The sequence below is a fragment of the Felis catus genome, chromosome B1 (genome assembly GCF_018350175.1).
Source record: "Felis catus isolate Fca126 chromosome B1, F.catus_Fca126_mat1.0, whole genome shotgun sequence".
Lineage (NCBI taxonomy): Eukaryota > Metazoa > Chordata > Mammalia > Carnivora > Felidae > Felis > Felis catus.
The window spans coordinates 141,999,624-142,023,667 of NC_058371.1; the positions used below are offsets into that span (position 1 = coordinate 141,999,624).

Consider the following 24,044-nt stretch of genomic DNA (forward strand, 5'->3'; position numbering starts at 1 on the left):
TTACTGTTAAAACAGGATTTTCACACTTTCCTATAGAGCCTTGGATTCCTATAAATAAATCTTAAGAGTTCTGTAAATATTTAGAAGGTACTTCAAAAACTTAGTACAAATAATTAAACTTAATTTAAAAATAACATATTCACCCAAACATTTCAAATATCAAATTTTAACACCATGCAAATTAATAACATGTTTTGGATATGCTGCTTGATAGACTTGTTTTGGTGCAGACCTGAATCAAATTTTCACCTGCTTGCTTAGGTTTTCTGAGTTCAAGGTCAATTATTTACCACTTATATCTGTGTGTCTCCGTGAATCAGGATGTTTCTTAATACTCTGCAACCAAAATAAAATACAGAAATAAGTTGGATACAGAGACTTATACAAGACTATAATCATCAGTACCCTCTGATTTAAAATTTTTATATTTGTCAAAACAGATTCATCGTTTTCAGTGATTGATTTATTCAAACACAATACTACTTTAATTTGTTTTATCTATGGTAATATTGCCAGAAATTGTTTGAAAAACAATATGGAAAAACTGATATGGAGGATGGTACCTATAGAACATATTTTGAATCTGCCTTCTTCTCTTTATTTCTCTTGCCTTAGTCCAAGCCACCATCACCTGTCATTTATACAACCTCAAAAACTTTGGTCTCATAATTCCCACTTTAGCTCCTGTAATCCATTCTCTACTAAGCATCTGGAATGATCTTAAAACATATAAATTAAGTAATATGTCCTTGCTTAGAACCTTCCATTATTCCCTTTCCTCTCTAACATCATTTCATAGCCTTCCATTATTTCTTCCTTCATGTTTTAGGTAAAGATCACCTCCTTAAAGTAGAGGATGCAAACTATGCTCCCTTCTATCACTCTAGGTTAGAAAATAAATATGATCTGACTTTTTATTCTTCTCCATGCGTGAGACCTTCAGAATTGGAGCAGGGAGTGGAATATCGTTTGTCTAGCACAGTGTCCTGCAGCATAGTAAGACTTTAGTCAATATTTTTAAAGAGATAATTGCATATTTCTGTTTCAAAGCTAGGAGGAAAATGGGGTGGTGTAGGCCTGTTAAAAGGACAGAGGTGTCTACTCCACGTAATACTTAGCAAAAAGTAGTATATTTAGTAGGTTTTGGCCATTTTTAAGATATTTTACAAAACTGATAAAACTAGGCTTAAAGAGTTTAAATGGCTTGACCCAAAATCATACTGCTATTAAATTTCAGTGCTAGACTCAATTCTATTAAATACTATAAGTCTACAATACTTAATTTGTAAGTAAAGAAAGAAAATACTATTAGTGCAGAAACTGTAGTCCCAGAGGGAGCCATTTTTTACCTTATAGAAGCTGTTAACCCTGAACCCTTACATAATGTAACTCCAGCTTTCTGGGAAAGGCGAGATAGTAAAGTTGGCTTCTCCTTAGTTGAGATAAGGGTGTGACCCTGCATTTTCTTGACAAATCTCTTGATGTGGTAAGAATAAAACTGCAAACAGGGTACATAGATTTTACTCTGTTCTTTCTCCTTAATTTGCTGATTCAGTTAAGGTTGTGTTCACCTTTAAATACCAGAAAGTTCTAACAATAACTTAAAGAAACAGAAGAAGGGCAGTTTTCTCACACAAGTCCAGATATGGCAGTCCAGAACTGGTTCAGCTACTTCCCAGTCCATAGTGGGCTGGCTTTTGCCTTCCTGCTTCTCACCACATGGATAAAGGTATAAAGGGCAAAGGGATATATATATGCCTTCTTTGCTACACGGCACTTCTAAGAAAGTTCTTAATCTGACTTCTTATGTTTCACAGGCCAGAGCTGATTGCATGGCCCTTTGCAGATGGAAGATGACTAGGGAGACAGTAAATTGTATCTGTGTCTTGTGCTCCCTCATTTAATGCCTTTTACTATGATAGTCCAAGTATCTAATATCATAATAATAATGTGTTGTGCCTTTTAGATTTACTTTGGTGCAGAAGCATACAGTGGAATTTAACCAAGTGGCAATGGCTAATTCAGATGGATCCGAAGCTATGCTGAACAGAGTGATGACAAAAGATAATATTGGTGTCGCTGTGGTATTAGAGGTCCACAAAGAACTATTTGGAACAGGTGAGTGCAGTTTAAAACGTTCTTACTAAAAATAAATACCATCCCATGCTTTCCCATCTTAAACAAGGGCACAGACTATTTATTGCACAGTTATTTTCTTGTCTTTAAGGAAAGTTAAGGGAGATGGGCGGGAAAATAACACTATTATGTAAACCATCATATATTTCTAGAGATATTACTTAATAGGTAATTTCTAAAAAGGAAAGTCTTTAATATTGCAATTAATTCCAAAAGGTTATTTGAAGTAGGAAATGCTTTAGTTAGGCTGAATTTGGAAATTATGATGAGTTGGTTCTATTTCGCCATATTTTTAGCTTCTTGAGTGTGAAATCTTTTGTCTTTAAGGTTAAGCACTTGGCAAGTTTTCTCTAATTTCTTTGTTACATCTCAGTCATTGTCAGGGTAAAAGCAGGATCTTTTATCTACCTGGTACTTATCTTTTACATTTTAGATTATTTATAGCTTCCTTCAAAGTCAGAAACTCAATATGTACTTTGCATATCCAAACCTTTTTCCCCCTTTCTGCTGCCTGCCTTTGAGCATTTCATTGTTTACTTAACTATTATATTTTAGGCAAGAGCACAGAAAAGATGTAAGACCACATTAGGGCTTTATTTTTAAACTTTTTCATGTACTTACTGTAGAAGAAAAGATTTTTGCTTTGGGTATTGATTTGTATTATTCAGACCATGCTTGTCAGACCTCCTTTTCTCTCTGTTCTTCAGTTTATCCCTCATCATACAATCTTTGATACAGAATTAAAATTTTTTTCTTCTTTTTTTTAGCCTTTCCATTTTTACCTACTTTTATGTCCTTTCCAGTCCCATTCTTTCAAAAGCTTGGTACCTCTTTGTCTGGTAATGTGAAAATTGAGTTTCTTTGGAGTTTTATTCTCCTTTTACTTTTCAGAAGAGTAATTATAAATTATACCGTAGACACTTTTCACATTTTGAAATATGTCTCATAGTCCTATGAGAGGAATTTAATATTATAGAATGTGTTCATGGCCCCTTTGTTTTTAATAGTTTTTAATTTTTAATATAGTGAACATTTAGTCTACAGCCAGAAGTAACACTATAAAACTTCCAGGAAAGAATGGAGCTTAGAGAATTTTTGCCACAAATTTTTATATTATGATCAAATTGCATTAAAAATGACTGTTTCTATGTTTGTAAATCATGTATCTGATAAGGGGTTACTCTCCAAAATATATAAATATCTCATAAAGCTTAGTAGCAAAACAAAAAAACAAAAAACAATCAGGTTAAAATATAGGCAGAGGGTCTGAATAGACATTTTTTCAAAGACAGAGATGGCCATCAGGCATATGAAAAGATATTCACCATCACTAATAATGAGAGAAATGGAAATCAAAACCACAATGAGATAGTTATAGTAGTTAGTGTGTCTATTATCAAAAGGACAAGAAATAACAGGTCTTGTTGAGGATGTGGAGAAAAGAGAACCCTTGTGCACCATTGGTGGGAATATAAACTGGTGCAACTACTATAGAAAACAGTATGGAGGTTCCACAAAAACGAAAAACAGAACTACCATATGATTCAGCAATTCCACTTCTGGATATTTATCCAAAGAAAATGAAAATACTAACTTGACAAGATATATGCACCTTCATGTGTATTGCAGCGTTATTTACAATAGCCATGACATGGAAGCAACCTAAATGTCCATAAACAGATGAATGGATACAGAAAAGGTAGTATATATGCACAATGAAATACTATTCAGCTATAAAAAGAATATCTGCCATTTGTAATGATGAGTTGACCTTGAGGGCATTATTTTAAATGGAATAAGTCAGAGAAAGAAATATTGTACAAACTCACTTATCTATGGAATTTAAAGAACAAAACAAATGAGCAGAGAAAACAAAACCAAAATGTCAATTGTACCTCAATTTTTTTTTTTAATTTTTAATGTTAATTCACTTTTGAGAGAGAGAGAGAGCACAAGCAGGGGAGGGGCATAGAGAGAGAGAGAGAGAGAGAGGGAGGGAAGGAGACACAGAATGTGAAGCAGGCTCCAGGCTCTGAGCTGTCAGCACAGAGCCTGATGTGGGGATGCAACTCACGAACCGCCCCCCCAGATCATGACCTGAGCCAACTGACTGAGCCACCCAGGGTGCCCTCAAATTTTAAAAAATGATTCCTTCTGCCACATATAACAGACACTTCAGTTACTTATTACTCAACATTGAAGATAATTATACCTTGGTGTAAGGTGAAAGGAAACTATCAAAATAGTAGACTAGAAAGTTAGGTCTTTTTCTGCAGAGTTTATATTTTCAATAGAAAAATTTAAGAGACATTTGTATAGAATTTTTTTTCGTAGTTTCAAGTTTTTATTTAAATTCCAGTTAGTTAACATACAGTGTAATGTTAGTTTCAGGTATAGAATTAAATGGTTCAGCACTTACATATAACACCTACTTCTCATCACGATAATCGCCCTCCTTAATACCCATCACCCATTTAACCCATCCCCCTATCTCCCTTCTAGCAATCCTCAGGTTGTTCTCTTTATTTAAGAGTCTTTTTTATGGTTTGCCCCCCGACCCCCGCCTGTATTCATCTCTTTGGTTTCTTAAATTTGGTGTTTGTCTTTCTCTGATTGACTTATTTCACTTAGCATAATACTCTCTAGTTCCATCCATGTCATTTCAGATGGCAAGATTTCATTTTTTGATGGCTGAGTAGTGTAACTGCTGTATCATAGGGTAGTAATATAGAAATTTTAATAGAAAAATTAATTTTGCATGTTGACTAATATTACATTAGTATAAAAATATATAAAGTGAAAAGTTCCATATCTCATTCATACTCTCTTGTTAATTTCTTTACTCATTACTACATAGAGACTGTATGTGTATAGTTATATTTAAATGCATCATGTCACACAAATTGAGCTTTGTGTTTTAAATATTTTATGGATGTCTTTATTAACTGCTGTTTATGAATGTTAACTGAGTTTAATTTTCACAGTTTTTAATGTATTATCTATCTTGTCTCCCATTTCAAAAGCTAATGCTTTGACAACATTTAAAAAATTTTAGGTGGCGGGGAAGAACCTTAAAGTTTTCTGGTTGAATATCTCACTTTCCAAATGAACCTGAGTACCAAAAAAGTTACGTGACTGGCCCAACGCCAAAGTAAACAGTAAAAAAAAAAAAAAAAAAACCAAGTCAAAAACCCAAGTGTCCAGATTTTGAAAGCACATTATTCTCTAAGTCTCCTTTTTAAAATTTATTTGGGTGTGTGATATGAATTTGTTTTGGTAGGAAACTTCCTTCCTTATGTAATTTGTATGATATATATATATGGTGTTACTGCCTTTTATTATGACCTATCACTGATGTGCTCAGGGAATGCGTGGTGAATGAGTACTGGACAGTGGGAAGAATTTAAATTTAAGGTTTAGGTCATTCAAATAACTGAAAAGCTGCCTCATTAGGTAATTGTGATCTTTAAATGACAGAGATATTTAAAGTACTTCTTTACAGCAAGAACTCATCAAATGAAGTACTAGAATCAAATATTGATTATATCATGATACAATTCTTAACTTGGGCATATAGAGCAGAAGTTGGCAAACTTTTTCTGTAAAGGGCCAGATAATTAATATTTGGACTACATGTAGTCTCTGTCACAGTCTTTCCAAGAAATTTTTGTAGAAATTTTTAAAAATGTAAAACCAGGCTTAGCTCATACAGGCTGTATAAAAACAGGTGGTGGGCCAGATTTAGCCCATGGCTGCAGCTTGTCTACCCTGATCTAGAGGAGTAATTCCTATGTAGGGATTACCAGAATCTTAGCACATCAGCTTCTAAAAACTACATTTTGAGATAAAGGGGAAGATATACATTAATGGGGAAAAAAATAAGAGGCTGTGGATTTGAGGGAGAAAACCTTAAGATGCTGCTCTTTTGGTACATAAAACAATCTTCTCCTCCTTTTTCTAATGTTTAAATTTAGGTATGAAGCCTATTCATGCTGCAGACAAACAGCTGCTTATAGTGGCAAATGCCCACATGCATTGGGACCCAGAGTATTCTGATGTGAAACTTATCCAGACCATGATGTTTGTCTCAGAGGTTAAAAACATTCTGGAGAAAGCCTCTAGTAGGCCTGGCAGCCCAACTGCAGATCCTAATTCCATCCCGCTGGTGCTATGTGCAGATCTTAACTCATTGCCAGATTCAGGTATTTATAACATCATTTCCTCATTGCTTTCAGTTTTACTCTAACTTCTCTTTGGAGGACCAGCCACCTCCCAACTTTTGAGTGGAGAATTTCTCTGCTAAATTAGAGAGTGTATTAATAAGACTCCTGGGAAGATAGGGCATGGGGTTAATTGAGAGTTTAGTAAAGAAGCTATTTCTAAAGATGTGTACAGGGTTAAGGGACACAAAACCATGGGCGATGCAGTACTCTACCACTTGGGGAATTTGAGGCCCTTTACCACACCTTCACCTAAAGGTTTGGAAAGTGGTGGGAACTGCTGTCACAACTTGGAAAATGTAGTTCTAAGGAGAGGGTTATGTAGTAGGAGCAATGGCTTTAAATTATAACTGATGCTGTCAATCTCTGGCATCAACAGAAAATGAGTCAGGGGGAAATATATATCCCTACCTCACTCTACTCTCCTGCCAGTGCTGCCCATTGACCAAATGCAGCTAGAAGCTAGAGTTGGAGGGGGTTTGTAGTTGTTGCAAGTAAAAATCAGCCTCCTGGAGCACAGAGTGTAATGGGGAAGAGGCAACCAGGAAATATTCAGCAGCAGGAGCTATCTAAGTTTAGTAAGGTTGGCCACATTTTAGTGAATTCATTAAGTGAGATATGAATGCTGATAATAGGTGCAGAAGACTGACCAACATTCTTCTTGGATTTGACATTACTTCTTGAGCTCCACTAAACTACTTTATGTCCTAACTAATTTTAGATCTTTGCAAAAAACTAGTTCTGCATTTTAGATATTCAAGTTCAAATGTAAAATGTTCAGTTATTACTATTTTGCTATTACTGAAGCATATTCTAAATTTTATACATTTTCAGTAAGGTATTTTAAATTGTTTAGATAATCCCTCAACAATAAATGTGAAAAAACCCAAATGCTTGCAATTGGAAATTCATAAAAGTCACAAATCTAGAAAATATCTACTTTTTTCCTTAGTAAATAAATGCTGAAATCATCCTCTTACAAATGTTTGTCTTTAGCCCCTAACCCAATTGACACCTTAACCATGCCTTCTTTTCTAAGTTCTGTTTTTTTAAGTTGAAATGCTCTCAAGTATAAGTTTCTCCCATCTCGGTTAAGCCAGTGAGCTGTCATTTGAAAGCACAGCACGATGAGCTGATTCTGGAGCCAGACTGTCAGAGTTGGATTCAGTTCTACCACTTAGAAGTGCAATCTATGACTAAGTTCTTTATTTTTAAATAAGAGGGTAATAATTTTATCCACCGCATAAAGCTGCTTGTGAGGTTTAAGTGTATAAAGCAGTGCCTGGCGTGTAATAAATGCTAGATAAATGATCACTCCTTTTCACCTCTTCACAGTACTGATACTGTGTTTCATCATTTATTCATTATATGTTGTTATCATTCCTGATCACAAATAGAAAGAGATGGCTGACCGTGTTCACTGATCATCATCATTAGGGTTGTGATATATTTTTCATTTTACTTATTAAATGGAAGCAATGTATTTTTGAAAGCTTCTACTCTCTTTAGTTTTTTAGACACATCTAATATTTTTGACCAAGTAGTATATCTGGAGTATATGATGTTCTTTATAGTATCAGACTGAAAGAACTCCCTGTAGCTCAAAATAAAGAATATTTCATAGCTGAAACTATAAATATTGAAATGTTGAAGATGCAAGATCTATTTTTGTTATAAATGATTTTTTATTATGTATGCTATATTTTACATACTCCGAAAGTTGATTGCATGGAACAGTTAAATACTAAAGAAGTAGTGGTTTAGGATAATATTTTAAAAGCCTTCAGAGTCAAAACCTTCCTAGTGAATGCCACCTTGGGCCCAGGAATCATCTTTAGCTTGAAGTACCATTAAGAAAACTGAAGATATTTCTGGGTGACCCTGATGCTTTGCTCCGAAGTAGGCAAATACCCTTCAGTTTGATTTAACCATAAGAACTTGTTGGTGTTTGTTTATTTTATTGTTTCTTGTTTTGTTTTGTTTTGAACTGTCACAAAAAGGCAGTTGCATATGGGTCAACCTAATAAAACCACTCTGAACCTGGTACATCCACCTGACCACAAAATTTTGGTCACAAAGTCTTACATAACGTCTAAATGCTAAATGATAGTATTTCTTCCTTCTTTATTCTGCTAGGTGTCGTGGAATATTTAAGCAATGGAGGAGTAGCTGACAACCATAAAGACTTCAAGGAACTAAGGTACAATGAGTGTCTTATGAACTTCAGCTGCAATGGAAAGAATGGAAGCTCAGAAGGGAGAATCACACATGGCTTCCAACTGAAGAGCGCCTATGAAAATAACTTGATGCCTTACACCAATTACACCTTTGATTTCAAAGTGAGTGACTGCCTCTGAGCTGGTATAGAAATTATTTCAAATACAAACATAGGGCAAGGAAGGTCTATATTATTATATGCCTAATTGTATAATATTCAGGGGTTTTTATATTCTCTGTCTTGGCTAACTTTGTCCCTAAATGTAAGGAGGTTTGTTATTTTTTGTTGTTGTTGTTATTGCTGACTTGAGAATTTTTTGAACCCTGATTTTTTTCAAATTTCAAGTAATATTGATAAATAGCAAAAACTTCCAAAATGCTTACTTTGTGCCAGGCACCGTTAAAAGCACTTTGTTTAAAAAAAAAATTTTCTTAGGTTTGTTTGAGAGCAGGGGAGGGACAGAGAGAGACGGAGACACAGAATCTGAAGCAGGCTCCAGGCTCTGAGCTGTCAGCACAGAGCCGGATGTGCTTGAACTCATGGACCATGAGGTGATGACCTGTGAGCTGAAGTCAGATGCTTAACCAACTGAGCCACTCAGGCGCCCCAAAGCATGTTATATTTTTTAATATCGTTAATCTTCACCTGTCTATACCATCCTTAAATTTCAGTAAGAATCTAAATATTAAGCATCCTGATTAGTTAAGTTCATCTTGAATGAATATATAATATTCTCTTAAAAATTCCTTAGTACATTCCTTCGATGTCTTGGTTACCTTTAAATTTTCCAAGTTTCTTTGGAAGATGAGGTTACAGAGGGTTGTACTTAGGGTCTGATATATATCCATGTAGTCAAACTATTACATTCCCAGGCAGGAGAACAAAAGAAAGATACCTTTGCAAAATAAGAAAAAAAAAATTTAGAGGGCCCATTGTACAAGACAAATTGTTCTTTAGAAAACGATTGATTGTAGTGGTTTTCTGTAATCAGGTTTACTTTCCCTTTGCCAATTTATTTGATCACTGCCTGTAGCTGTTTTATTGTTTGACTTTCTGGCATTTCAGGCCATCTATACCAAAATCTTATACTATCCTGAAAAAAATGCAGATTTTAGAAAGTCGTTTGGTATAAGAAGCCTAGAGGGAATATAATAAAAATACCAAAGGAAATTTTCAGAATGGGCTCTTCACACCTCCAATAACTTTTTTTTATATTTTCAGTGCTTGTTAGCCCCTTTCTAAGGAACAAATAGTAGGAAGAAGAAAGGAAATTTGTGTGCTGATGGTATTAGTCAGCTTTTGTAATCATGAAGTGGAGACAAAAATTGCTTAGAAGAAAGTGGATCTAATTTTAGTATTTTTATGTTAGAGCAGATAATACTATCTCTAGCGATAGTTGCTTTTGTTCAAATCACTCATATGCAGTAATGTGCTGGTAGATATTTAATAACCAGATTTCTGTAAATTAGAAGCCCTAACTTGTGGTGTTTGTTGATTTCTGTGGTGTAAGTATTCCCACTATGGTAGATTTCAAGCTCCCAAATAATACCATTGAATTCAGAGTTCAGATGAAGCACTAAGAAAGCGGGAACTAGCCTACTATAGCACACCGCTGGTCTTCCATAAGCTTAAAGGAAACCTCCAGATTTAATGATACACAGTTTGTTATAAGTTAATTGTCATCTTTTTGACTGTATTGATATATGATACATCTCTGCCAGCACAAGCCAGAAAACCTAAATTAAAGTTCCCTAAAATAAGTGTTTAATAATTCTACAGCTTGTTTTGGCAAGTGTGTGGTTAAAAAGACCAAATCATTTCTAAGTCATCTAGGCTTTGATAGAAGTTATTTTTTCCTTGTCCACAAAGTGAAAATTTGGGTTATTAAACTAAGCCATCTTTCTTAATCTTCTGAATTGTTTTAAAATCCTTTGTTGATATTTCTTCAAAAGATTTTATGTTTTTAATAATTGTAGCAAAAATCTTATTGGGGCGCCTGGGTGGCTCAGCCGGTTAAGCGTTCAACTTCGGCTCAGGTCACCATCTCGCGGTCCGTGAGTTCGAGCCCGCGTTGGGCTCTGTGCTGACCGCTCAGAGCCTGGAGCCTGTTTCAGATTCTGTGTCTCCCTCTCTCTCTGACCCTCCCCCGTTCATGCTCTGTCTCTCTCTGTCTCAAAAATAAATAAATGTAAAAAAAAAATTAAAAAAATCTTATTGAACCATTTGCACTGTCCAAAGACGTACAGGTAAAGAACCAAAGGTACATTACTCAGAGTGTTTGATGTTTGAATATGTAGGATAGGATGAGATGGAAGGACAGTTATAAATCTCTGAGAGACAGGCATGTATGGGAAGATAAATATTCTGGCTGGTTGGGTAGATCAATGGATGGGATGAGGGGGTGGGATAGGATGACCAGAGAACAAACTGTAAGGGCATTCCTAACAGAGAATGAAGCTTTTATCCAAGTAACAATGAATGTTTCAATTTTATACAAAGCATTTTATACCATCCCAGTATTAAAGGCAGTCAGTAAAAATAGGTAATATCAAATATAAAAATGTTATGTAATTAGTATTACATACAGATCCAAATACAGTATTCTGTCATCCCATCAGTGGATTGTTGTTATTATCATTATTTTTTACTTGGCTTAGTATCTGTTTACTTTCTTGGTCCTTGATGAAGTTAGAAATGTAGAAAAGTGATATTTAGAACTCAGATTCATTTAATCTAGAACTTACTTGGAACATACCAAAGGGTGGGTAAGCAGTTAGGAAAATTACTTGTAGAACAGGTGTCTTAGTGATAGCTAACAATACGCACCACAGACTGTGTGACTTAGACTGGACGTGTAAGATCAGGGTACTGGCATGGTTGGGTTCAGATGAGAGCCCTTTTCCAGGTTGCAGACAGCTGTTTTCTTATATCCTCACATGACAGAGAGGCTGAAAGAGCTCTCTCTGGGGTCTCTTTTTATAGAGCAACTAATCCCATTAATGAGAGTACCACCTTCATGACCTAATTACCTCCCTAAAGTTTGTACCTCTTACTGCCATCACGTTAGGAGTTAGGATTTTTGTGAATTTGGGGGGAACAGAAACATTCAGACCATAACACCAGATTCATTGAATTAACAGCTTAATTCAGACTTTCTACTGCTGCTGCTCTTTCCCCATCAATCTAAGGGTGTGCCTGAACCAGTTAATGAAAAGAGGAAGGACAATTTTCATATTTTGTCAAGTAGTAAGTCTGAAGTCTTTCTCTGTTACATTATGAAATTTATAATATACGATTTTCTCTTTTATAAGACAATACTTAGCATAATGGTAGCTCATAAATTATTTTCATCATTTTTACTTTTTTTCCAAATATAGTTTTATAGACTTACTATAGTTTTTCCTAATACAGACTGTTTTCCCACATTGTAGCCTTTTTTAAAAACAAGTTTGAGTCAAAAAAAGGTTAAAAATCATTAGTTTAGTAACCTACTTTGTAGATATAACAATGTGTAAATGTGCATACATATGTACAAATATTTGGGTGAGTTTGTAGATATGATCTTGCTAATAAGGGTTTTGATAAGAACTTTTCCTCTGGATGTTTCAAACTAAGAAAATAGGTACAAGTGATACCTCCAATTAAATGCATCTGACTTTCTGGAGTGTTTAACATCTTTCTTGGGGCCTATGTTTGCAAAGGATTCTGCAAGTCTAGCAGCTGATGTGCATAATGACACTCTAATAAAGTGATGTGGGAGGTTTATGGAACATAAGTGACAGAATATTTCATTTGTGTTTAGTTTATAGTTGAAGGAAAGGATGGTCTCATAAATGCTAGTAAATCTACCCTGACCCTTGTTAACCTTTTTTCTAAAATGCCACTGCAAAATTAGGCATTAGCCAAAATGAAAGGATAATACCTTGTACTCACATAATTTCTTAACTATTCGACTTGGAGTGTTAGTGGCAAAAAATCCTTGGATTCAAGTAGGTACCTTAATTTGTGGCAAGGTTAAGGTTTGTAAATGTTCAGCAAAGCCCTCTTCCTCAAAAGAACTATCTCCTTAATTTGGTCATGGTCATGTCAAAATCAATCTGAGGTAATTATTTCCAAATTTCATAATAAATTTTTTCACCAAAAGTTTTTTCTTTCTTTCTTCTTTTTTTTCTTAAGTAGCCCATTTCACTGTAATAACCATTTAAAATATTGCTGGAACTCATTATGTATAGCATTTGTAAGTAGATACTTCCAGATCTGGAAATATTTCTTCATACTTGGGCTCAGGCTCTCTTGATGTGGATAGGAAGAAATTTGACTTTACTGTCTTGTCTCCACAGCCTGGGGCAATAAAAAGCACTTCAGTTTTAAAGCTTAATGATCAGACAAACCAAATAAATCATCTAGTTCTCAGAGACAAAACTGATATAAATATATAGGGCCCTGCTGAATATTTTTTGCTAAGGAATCCAAAATTTACAGTATATTTATAGTTGTGAAAATGAGTATTCTAAAGAACACATTAGAAACGTTAACTGTAGGTAGTATTTTGTAAGTATGTAGCATATCTGGGAAAGCTGAACTAGAACTGGCAAATCTGAAAACATGTTTTACCATGGCTTTGTGTGTTTGGATATCTTGATGTGTAGATAATGGAAAATAATGCCAATTAACATTAAAAGAATTAATTTGAGTCCTACCTTTTCATTATGCATTTATATTAAAACAGCTTATTGTAAATGATTTAGTGTAGTTCCCATAATGTTTATACTGATGGATTTAATTTCACTAACCTAAGCAAGACATTTTTAAAGATGCCTAGACACAATTTGGTGTGTTTAGCTTCTCAGTTTGCTTACCACTTATGCACAAATGCAAGGCTTTATGACTCCATTAGGGCCCTGTATTTCCCTATTTAGCCGTCTTTATTTCATGTCCTACCCACTGAAGACTTGAGCCTTACATGACCCCATTGTCAAGACAACAGGTACTACAAGTACAAGTTACTCAGGTATTTGGCTTTTACAAATTATGGATTGTTTTTTATATATCTTGAGTTACTCTTTTTTTTCTAAGCATATTTTTTTTCTTTTTTCTCAATCCCCAATCTCTTTCCAGGGCGTGATTGACTACATTTTCTATTCCAAGACTCATATGAACGTGCTTGGTGTCCTGGGGCCTTTAGATCCTCAATGGCTGGTTGAGAACAACATCACTGGGTGTCCACACCCTCACATCCCTTCAGACCACTTCTCACTGTTAACACAACTTGAACTCCACCCTCCACTTCTGCCTCTTGTCAATGGTGTTCACTTGCCTAATCGGAGGTAGTGGAGTACTGCCCCGCAAAGACGGGGGGATCTGTTGCTATGGACCTGTACAGTTGTAAATCAAAGTATGTAGGAGTGAAGTATGGCCATCCTTAAGCTGCTTCTTCAGGTTCCTTTCATTATGTGTTTGCTCTAAGATTTTGTACATTTTTGTGCATATTGGTATCATTTGGCACTAGGGCTGGAACCAAAGTATTACTTTCCAAATTTTTAATTTAACATGTTTTTAAATTGGACCTTTTTCATATTATCTTAGAGTCAGCATTTGTAATTAATAAATCACCAATTCAAGGCCCAACAAGTGTATTTGTTTTTCCAAAACAAATACTTTCTTTTGAATGGTTTCAAATCAACCATTTTTGTAAAAGGCAATTAAAAAGAACTATAAATACAACATTTTAAACGGAATGATGGCATGCCTTGCAGGAAAAATTTCTTGGATTTCTGTTTTCCATTATAACAAACTGGTTTTTGACTCCCCAAGTCTTTTGCACATTAACAAAGCACTTAAATTTGCTAGATCTGTACATAAACGATGATATAGCCTTTAACCATAATAAGAAAAATTGAGAAATTAAAGGTGGTTGCACAATATGCTTTCAAAATCAAGCATTTAACAGTACATGACAGTTGGGCAAGTGCTGGTTATTTTTTTGTTTTGTTTTGAAGAATCACTCTGTATTTTGTTCCTCTATTAGTTGTAACCTCATTAGAAGTATTAATTTTAAGCCTTTCTCTCCAGTTTATTTATTGGGGAACAGTGGGTAATTTCTACTGCCACACATCTTGAAAATAGAATTTTTTTACATTTAGGATGCCCACAAAATTAGTGTCCAGTATTTTTAATTATTCCCATCCACCTTTTTCTGCCTGGTTGTGCTAAAGAAACAGATATTATATGATCTGTACGATTTTTGCAGTTATAGTCAAATGTTAAAAAAAACAAACAAAAAAACCCAGAACAACTGCTGAATGAAAAGACCCTGATCAAAGTTTTAAAAGGGAAAAGTGATACAAATATTTCATGTGTTTCCCAAAGTAGGGCAAGTGTCTGCTGGTTTTGGCTTTTTGAGGTGGAAGATTTTGGAGGGAGAGAGAACAGGGAGTAGTTGAAAACCTCAGATCATTTTTCCTGACTCTAGTTGCCAAATGGCCATTATATGCTTTTAATCTTTGTTTCTGTTGTCTGTCAGGGTTGAATTAAGAAGCTACTGGTTTATTCCCAACTGTTGATGCTCTTTAGAAACTTTGGAATCCTTTTTTTGCCCAGGAGGGGCCAGTTGAAAATCTGTGACTCAAGAGGCAGTGAACGAAATAACCGTTTTCTGGGGGAAAAAATTGGTTGGCTACTTGATGTTAATTATGGCACAGTAACAGGAAAAGGTTGTGTCTGTGTTTTTAAGTTTTTCTTTATTCTGCTTTTTTGCTGCTATAAGAGTTTTCTGAAATTTATATTTTAAACTTTTCATGCACTTTACTGTTTCTAGTCTCAAAATGTGATATTTTTAATAAACAAGAAATTTTCCATTATGTGAATGAAATTTTAAAAGAAAATAGCCTATATTTGTGTCTCACTAATATATAAAGTACAGGTCAAATTTAAATTATTTAATTAGTTTTAAATATATACAATTTGTCTCCTCTTTCAAACCTGACATCGTAGGCTGTTTTATTAGTCTTAAATGATGCATTTCCTTTGGTCATTTTATACTAATTTCTTCCATAGTAAATTAATCAGGCTATATAATATTTCCCCTGAAGGGTAATTTTAGTGGGACGAGGGTGGTGGGATGATGTAATGTCGTATATGGGATCGCATCAGAAGGGTTCTGTAAAGCCTAAACTCCCTTTTAAAAGTGCCTAGTGATAGAGGCGTTGTTTGTCATCTTTTATAATTGGAATGTAATTGTAGTTGAGTGAAGTTTGATGTAAATAAAATATTCTTTTAAAAATGGTAAAGTACCAGAATAAACAAACAAACAAAGAAACAACCCTTAAGGTGACAGATTTTCCTCAATGTGCAGGTATCCCTTCTTATATACCTCAAACATTCAACATCTAGCCATGCAAATTGATTACCTGAACCATAGTACTGGAAAGTAGAATAGCATGAAAAACTTAATTTTGTGGACATTACCTTTTTTTGTAATCAGCTACTGTATGTTTTATTTTAAATCTTTTGTTTTGGGTGGATTTTCTGCTCTGGAGGTATATGCACTAACAAAACATTTTCCTCCTTTCATATACGCATGTTAATTAGCAATGTGAGCAATATTTCCTACCATACTTCACTCCCGATATTTTTTGAGATGTTTGTATAAAATGGAATTTAAAGTTCACTTATGATTGTATATGAACCACAGAGGAGCCCATTTATTAATAAAAAAAAAACTTTTTTAATAGTTAAATGTAGAGGGAAAAAATAAAAAAAATTGGGAAACATTGTAAACAGCTTAAGTTTATTTTGTGTATGATCGAGGCACTCTGTTGCAGGAAGGTGTGTAATTGGGTTCTCTCTGCTTCCAAATGCACTCTTTCAAACCATTCATTATCCTGTGTATTTTTAATGTGGTTTTAGTAAATGTTGGTAGTAGCTCTGTTGAAGTAGGTAATTGTGTTATGTTTTGGGTGGCACACACACTTGGGGCATGGTAACCCAAATTTCATGTGCACGGTTTCCCTTTAGCCCACTGCCCAGATTTCACACACTTTCACCCTTTGTTCCCTTTGTAAAAGGAGTGGTATCTGTTTTGAGCTGCCAATTCAGATGATCAGAAATGCTGCTCTCCTCAGTATTGTCTTGTTAAAACGCATGCCATTTGGAACTTTGGCAGTGAGAAGCCAAAAGGAAGAGGTGAATGACATAGGGTATATATTCAATGAAAGTAAAATATTTATGCTTATATACTTTCTAGTTCTCAGAATAAGTTTAATAAGCTTTATGCCATGGGGCTGCTGCATATTTTATGTGAAGTTAAGAGAAAATTTGGGCATTTTTAGGTTGTGATAATGTGTTGTGTTTTTTTTTAAACTGTTAAATATGATTTCTGATCTTTGTGTAAGAACTGGAGTGTTCTTTAAATTTATTGAAACAGTGTTTGAGGAAGGGAAAACTGCACTGTTTGCTATTACAACAGTCCTACAAGTGCATGTCAAGTCACCCACTCTCTCAGGCATCAGTATCCGCCTCATAGCTTTACACATTTCGATGGGGAATATTGCAGCATCCTCAGGACTGACATCTGAGAAAGGCTCAAATCCACTTACTGCTCCTTGCTTGTTGACTTTGTTTTAAAATATTGTGCCTGGTGTCAACTTTTAAGCAACAGCACTGCCTAAAAGCAAGCAGAGAACAGAATCCCAGCACCATTCTATAGGCAACTTTTTAGAATTCAGATATAGTAAATCTGTTCGAGATTTATGATGTTTTATGTAAAAAAAATTTTGTACAACGTAGCTGAATATTTTTGTTTCATTTCTTTGATGTAAGGCGTGTGAACGTTCGTTTGAATATCACATGTTAAAGTCAGGTAATGGCACAATGGGTTCTGAGACCAGCTTCCCCCCCCTTCCTCCCATTTGCCTTGTTCCAAGCTCTTTCTTTTCAAATTACTTTTCAATATTCATAGGCAGATATTTAATTTTACTAATAAGCATCCTGTGTGAATGTATTAAAGAAGCCACTGTGTTTTACTGTTATAGTTTGCAGAAGTATAAAGCTTCGTTCTTCTTTGTCCCTCTTATTTGGTATGTTACAGTTATGTATTGAAACACAGAGATGGGAGAAAGTTGAAAGATATCTAAGGCTCATATCACTTGATTCTACGGTGGGTTGTATTAGAATTGAGGATGTGGCACATTAAAACTGGAACATGGGCAAACATAACTATGTTCCATTTAAAAATTGTATCTTCTAATTATCTATTAAGTGGGTGAAAAATTAAGTTTGCATTTGTATTCCCAAGAGTTTCTAAAAATCACAAATGCCATCTATACTTTCAAATCAAATAGCAAGAAGTAGAATAGCACAAGACAAAATAGGTTAAATGTGTTCTTTGATGGAATCAGAGGCATATTGTTTTCATTCCTAATATAGGGCTAGATTTTCTAGCGAATTGGCTGTGTCCCAGTACTTACAGTACTTACTTGTTTCTAAGTCTTCTATTCTGAGAGATTTTAATAGCTTTGTAAAATGCACTGACTGATCAGTAGCTTTGGCCACAGAAAACATAATCAATTTCTGATACATTTGGCAGGCCATAGAATAATGGTTATATAGCAAGCAATGACTTTATGGCACGTTTTAAAAATAGCATTCAAATATACTTTTTGACAGAAATGTGAATTCTCACATTTATAAGGTATTCTCTTTCTCTCCTACCTGCCCTCCCCTTTAAACAAAAATCAACTTTCTAATATGTAGATTTGTTTAATCTTTTCCTTCTGAATTGTATCATGTTTATAGAACTGTGAGAATTCTAGGTAGACAAATTAGGAAAATCAGAGTATTTTTCTAAGCCAGGAACTTCAAATAAAGTTTTCAATTTGTAGACTGAGAGAACTTTTGTAGTTACGATTGCTTTGAGTGATTTTAATTTTTTTATGGCATCATGATCATCAATTTCAAATCCAAGTAAATTAGTACACCTTTAACCTGGCTTATTTACCAAAGTTGTAATCTGTTTAAGAACAGGATGCCAAAAGCATCTTTCATTTTACAGAACGATTTGGATATCTCTGTTGTATAAGCGTCATCTTAAAGTTTAAGGGTAAGAAGAAAAAAGGAAGCACTTCACTGCAGGGTGTTCTGAATACGAGCCACGAAAAGAAAAAAAGTTTTTTTTTCAGGAAGGTGGTAAGGGAGAGCATGCATATTTCTTGTTTTAACCAAATACATTCTTTATGTAAGGTTCTCTGTTGAATTACATAAGCCCTACAGCAAGAAATAGGGAGATACTAGGAAAAGCAAGCTTTGTTAACCTACTTAGTAATTTCTTTTGGCGTAGGTTTGTTTGGGTTATTCTTGGAACCAAAGGAAAACAGGCATGTTGAGGTTTTATTCGATGTATATTATGACATTGAAGTAATGGAATGTTTTTAAGTAAAATAGATTTTACTTTCAAAGCATATGAAATAAGGACATTTCTGCCTATTAAATGTTCATTTTTTATGGCACTTACTATAAATTCAGTAGCATTGTACTGAAATTAGAAATTGTGTTATCAGAAATAAATCATATTTTGAAAAAGGTATGTAAATGCCAAGTGATATGACTCTTTTGGCATAGTAGCTTGGTACATTCAGCTTTCAGAAACTTTGAGAAGGCATAGTTTGGCACCTATTAGTAGTTATTTTTCTTATAATCTCCCCAGATTTAGATAATTTCCCTACTTGTATGTGTGTCACTTTTAATTCTAAAGGCATAAGAATCATGGTAACTTTTAGAAGTGGTCCTTTCTTGCTCATTTCAGTTTTGTGTTCATTTCTAGTTACTGACCTATGACTGTATTTCCTTTCAAACTATCAGTGGTTATATGTACCACATTTGTTGAATTAGTTATCTTAAAACTCACACAATTGGCTCAGCGTTGATGTGTCAAACAATGGCTTTGCTTCTTAACAGGCTTAGTTTCCTGCTACTTGTTTCAGTGTTGATACAATAAGTGATGCAGTAGTCTGGGTGTGTATGTATTAAGAAGCTGTACTGTTCTTTCTCTGTGCTTAACTTGCTAAAAATATATTCCCTTACCTATGAAATTCCTGAGCGGTGCTCTGCCAACTTTTTTTGGGGGGGAGGAGTTTGGATGGCTGTATTACTGCGCACTGGATCTGGAATTGTTCAGTGTTGTGAGTGGCAAATTTCTTAAACACCAGCAGCACTGAGAAGTGCACTATGGGCATTCGTACAGTTGTCCAAATGCAAGCAATTCTTTCATCTAGGAGAAGTTGAGGAATAGAGTTCATTGGAGTACTTGGAATATTTTGAGGAGGATGAACGTTTCAAATTTGGCTTTTTTACCTCTGGATGGGGTGGTATGGAGGGAGATTTTTTTTTTTTTAAAGAGAAAGCATGTTTGTACCTTCTCTTTCGGAAAGGCCAGGGTGTTGGTCATATTCACTATAGGTTAATTTATATCTTCTTTTGTGATTTCTTTCAACCATAAAACAAGTGCCAACTAATTGTCCACGAGACGATCTACTCTTCAACTCAATTTACCATTTGAATAGGGAAGGATTCATTTATTCTCATTATTTGGCATTAAACTAATATATTATTTTGCATAAATTTGAGTAATTATGTGGCCTATAAAGTGTTTTTGTAGCAAATTTAATGGTTGGAAAGAAAAGCACTTGAGTTTAAAACTGAGCAAGATATTTTGGTAATTTTTCCCTTGAATACATAGTAGTTTCTATTGATGTCCCAAAACAAATTCTCCTGTTTTAGGTTGTATATTTACTTTGCTTTTGTCCTAAGAAAATGCCAAGCACTAAATCAATTTGTTACTGTGTTCCAATAATCAGTTTAAAATCTAAGATCTTTCTTTTTTCTTTTCTTTGTTCTTTTTTTTCTTTTCTTTCTTTCTTTCTTTCTTTCTTTCTTTCTTTCTTTCTTTCTTTCTTTCTTTCTTTCTTTCTTTCTTTCTTTCTTTCTTTCGAAGATTTAATGAAGTGCCATGTAATTGTAGCTAGTAGTGTTTAATGTTTAATAGACTGGTTCTGTGGTGTTCTAATCATTTAACACTCTGTCATCCTTGAGAAAGTGGTTCTTTCTTATTGAACACATTCTCTCTGACAAAATCACCAGCTGCTTTATTTTTCTATTTATTACAGTTAAACAGTTGATGAGGTCTGAAACTTGACCAAACTGCTCAGCTGAGATGTTTTTCCACAATAGACACTGTACAAATGTGCGTGTATAAGGACACAGTTGGGTGGTAGTATTTTTTCGTTAATGTGAACATTGATTAAACAAAGCAGTCCTGCCTTTTAAATCTTGTGGCAGCTCAGAAGGGAGGTGCTTAAGAACCTTAACTACTATGTCAGATGACAAAATACTTTTTTCCATTTTGGAGATTGGGTACTGCTCACACATGATGTATAGGGCTAAATATATGCTTGTTTCCTTGCACCTGTGTACTTCCTCTTCTCTCCCTCCCTTTCCTTCCCCTGTAGGCAATAAATGGCCATTTTGCAACTGCATACCTTTGTCTTGGTTTTTTACTCTTTATCTGTGCAGTATGTGTCTGCTTTTAGGTGAGTATATCTCTTGGAAAGTTGAAGTAGGAAGCCAAGGTAATTCAGGCAAAAAATTACAAATTTATGCTACATTTTTTTTTCTCTGACAAACTGCTTAATACTTTGTTTAGAATAGATTTGGAAGTTAGCTATATTTATGACTTGCTTTGGCTGAAGAAATCTGAGCAGAGAGGGACATGTGTCCCTTCTGAGTGAAGCTTTAAGACCCAGTGTGCAATTTGCTATATTCCCTTCTCTTGTCTTGGTGATAATGTGGAAGCCTGAGTTGAGATCCACCTTCCCATCCTAGATCCTTGAGTGACTTTGATGAGCAGAGCTCCCCTGCCGCCATGCACAGAGCATGTAGGTTGAGTGAGAACTGCCAAATCTCAATGTCTTCACAAACTGAAGTTTTGTTATTGCAGTATGAGCTAGCCCATCCTGATCTACAGTCATCAGATCTGCCCAGTTACTAACATAAACCACAATTAATAGGTGGACCTCTCAAGACCCAGAGTAAACTCATTCAATAAATATTCAAGTATCTACTATGAACAAGCTGCTTTGGGGATATAAAGTTGGACAGGTTCCCTAAGTTCCCTTTATGACACAGAAAACATCAATGTATTTTAGTCATAGTAAAGGTATCTAAAATCTTAGAATCTTGGAAGGGGGGAGGGAAAGGGCACACAGTGAAATAATTAGTAATTTTGAAACTATGGGGATATTCAGTAGAAAATTGATTTTAAGACACGGTGTGATTGAGACCACTTTGTTCTTGAAGAGCATGAAACAAACTGAGCTATCCAGTTTAACAAGGGCTTAGGGAAGATAATGGCAGATTCTCCTGGAACAGATTGCGAACATTGACAAATCTCTAGGCTAAAAGCTCAGTACCTACGAATTGGTCCTTTTTACCCAGGATCCAATACAAGCCTGTCACTGACCCCAAGAACCCTCTCTTTTTAGAGGCCTTGATGTTGGCCAGCCTTTAGGAAGTACTCCAAAAGTAGAGTCACTTGAAGTGTATCTTGAAGGGACCAGGTGTTGAGACACTGGCTTATTAAGCAGATACTCCTAAAATAGTGCAATCAAGACACTCACCAAGTGTCCTTGCATTCCACCATGTGACCTTGATCAAAATGTACCCTTCTTGGTAAAATAGGTGTAAGAAATGAAATGATTCAAAAAGCAGACACCAAGACCAGCTTGCATACGGATCATTTATTTGGAGAAGTGATCCCAGCAAAGAGTAGGGTAGGAATAATGGAATAGGGAAAACCAAGTCAAGGGTACAATTTTGAGCTGAGCACCTCTGTGGGCAACTGGGGCGTAACCTTGCTGTTGGCTCTTTGGGAGCTGACTAGAATGCACCTCAAAATTGTCTTCATGAGGGATGGGAGAGGAGAGTATGGGCTCCCATGAGAAAAGGGTGTTCATTCTTTTTCCTACGTTTGTGCATCTGTTGTGCTGAATCCAATATAATAGTGGATAAATGGGGCGGTGCAGAAAGCAAAAGGTAAAGTGCTGTTAAACTTGTCTGACATTGGTTGCCAAGCTATGATGTGGGTAAGGAATGAGCTGAGAGGATGTGAGGCAGAGCACAAGAGGAGTCTGACACGATGCACTCATCTCAACAAGATACGGAGTAGGAGAACAAGGTACAGTCCATTGTTGCAACTGACTCAGAGGCTATGATTAGTATTTGTCACCTTCTCTCTTGCAGATTTCACTCAGCTTTGCACCAGCACACCATTGGGTCTAGATTGCTTTTCTAAGGTTTGGTAATCCAGACCTTCATCCCAATGAGATGTTTTGTGCTTGTTGGGCATGTTTATGGAGTTTGCCCAGTCATCCCTACACATGAAAGAACCAAGAGCTGCCCCATGAATTCCTTGGATTCTAGATATGCTCATTCCTGCCTCCCATTGTGTAGCAGCAACCCTACCTTCTCATGTTAATATGATGTATCTTTTTTTTTTTTAATGTTTATTTATTTTTGAGAGAGAGACAGTGTGAGTGGGGGAGGAGGAGAGAGAGAGAGGGAGCCACAGAATCCAAACTAGGCTCCAGGCTCCCAGCTGTCAGCACAGAGCCTGATGCGGGGCTCAAACCCATGATCCAGGAGATCATGACCTGAGTCAAAGTCGGCCGCCCAACTGACTGAGCCACCCAGGCACCCCTATGATGAATTTCCTATACCAGCATTGTGAGCCCCAAATGACCCCTTCCTGGGGACAGCCTATGTCCAATGCCTGGGAAGTTAATGAGTATTATTAAGGTTCAGTCTTAGTCCACCTCAGCACCTCTGAAGTGCCATCCCATCCTCAGAGTTTTCAACTAATTGCACATTAATCTCTATTTCAGAATATGCTTCCCAAGGAACACAACCTGCCACATCAAATTTCAAGGAATCATGCCAGCAGCAGGTTTTGACTGCCTCCAGGACTTCTTGCTAAGACTTAGATCTTGAATCACAGTAGAGTGCCACCGTGCCAATAAATTGTTCCTTATGCAGTCTTCCTTAGGTCTCTCAGATACAACACTTTCAAGATCCACTTCCATGTGTTTCTTTAGTCCTTGGTCATAATGTTAGCCCAGGCCTTGGAATTCTCTGGATGTGGAAGCTAGTTTCTTCTGGCTTAAGTGTTGTATACCTCTGCTCAGGCAGTGCTGTGATGTCACCAGTTACTGATCTCAAGTTCAAAGAGGAGAGGCATGCGTGGATCTTAAGGAGGACAAGCAGTCTTTTGGGACACCTTCTGCAAGTAAGAACTTTGCAAGTCATGCAGGCAAAGCGAGGGTTTGAGGGTTCAAGGACATCTGGGAATTTGAACTTCTCTGGCTTTTCTACCAAATGTTCCCATCCCAGGTTTCTGAGTTTCACTTTGACAACCTTGAAGA

General features: G+C 35.7%; 1 protein-coding gene across 3 annotated transcripts in view; it reads left to right on the plus strand.

Moving 5' to 3' along the window:
- CNOT6L (CCR4-NOT transcription complex subunit 6 like) overlaps positions 1–21,104 on the plus strand; it is a 119,858-nt gene extending 98,754 nt beyond the window's left edge. The window contains exons 8-12 of one of the 3 annotated variants that reach the window (XM_023253021.2): positions 1,967–2,118; positions 6,111–6,338; positions 8,493–8,695; positions 11,715–11,820; positions 13,693–13,835. In XM_023253021.2, coding sequence (XP_023108789.2) covers positions 1,967–2,118; positions 6,111–6,338; positions 8,493–8,695; positions 11,715–11,820; positions 13,693–13,703 — 700 coding nt within the window. In that variant the 3' untranslated portion in view covers positions 13,704–13,835. Of the gene's footprint in view, positions 1–1,966; positions 2,119–6,110; positions 6,339–8,492; positions 8,696–11,714; positions 11,821–13,493; positions 13,673–13,692 lie in introns of those variants that run through there. The other 2 variants (XM_045056180.1, XM_023253020.2) reach the window with 2 other exon arrangements.
- Positions 21,105–24,044: the final 2,940 nt, after the last annotated feature.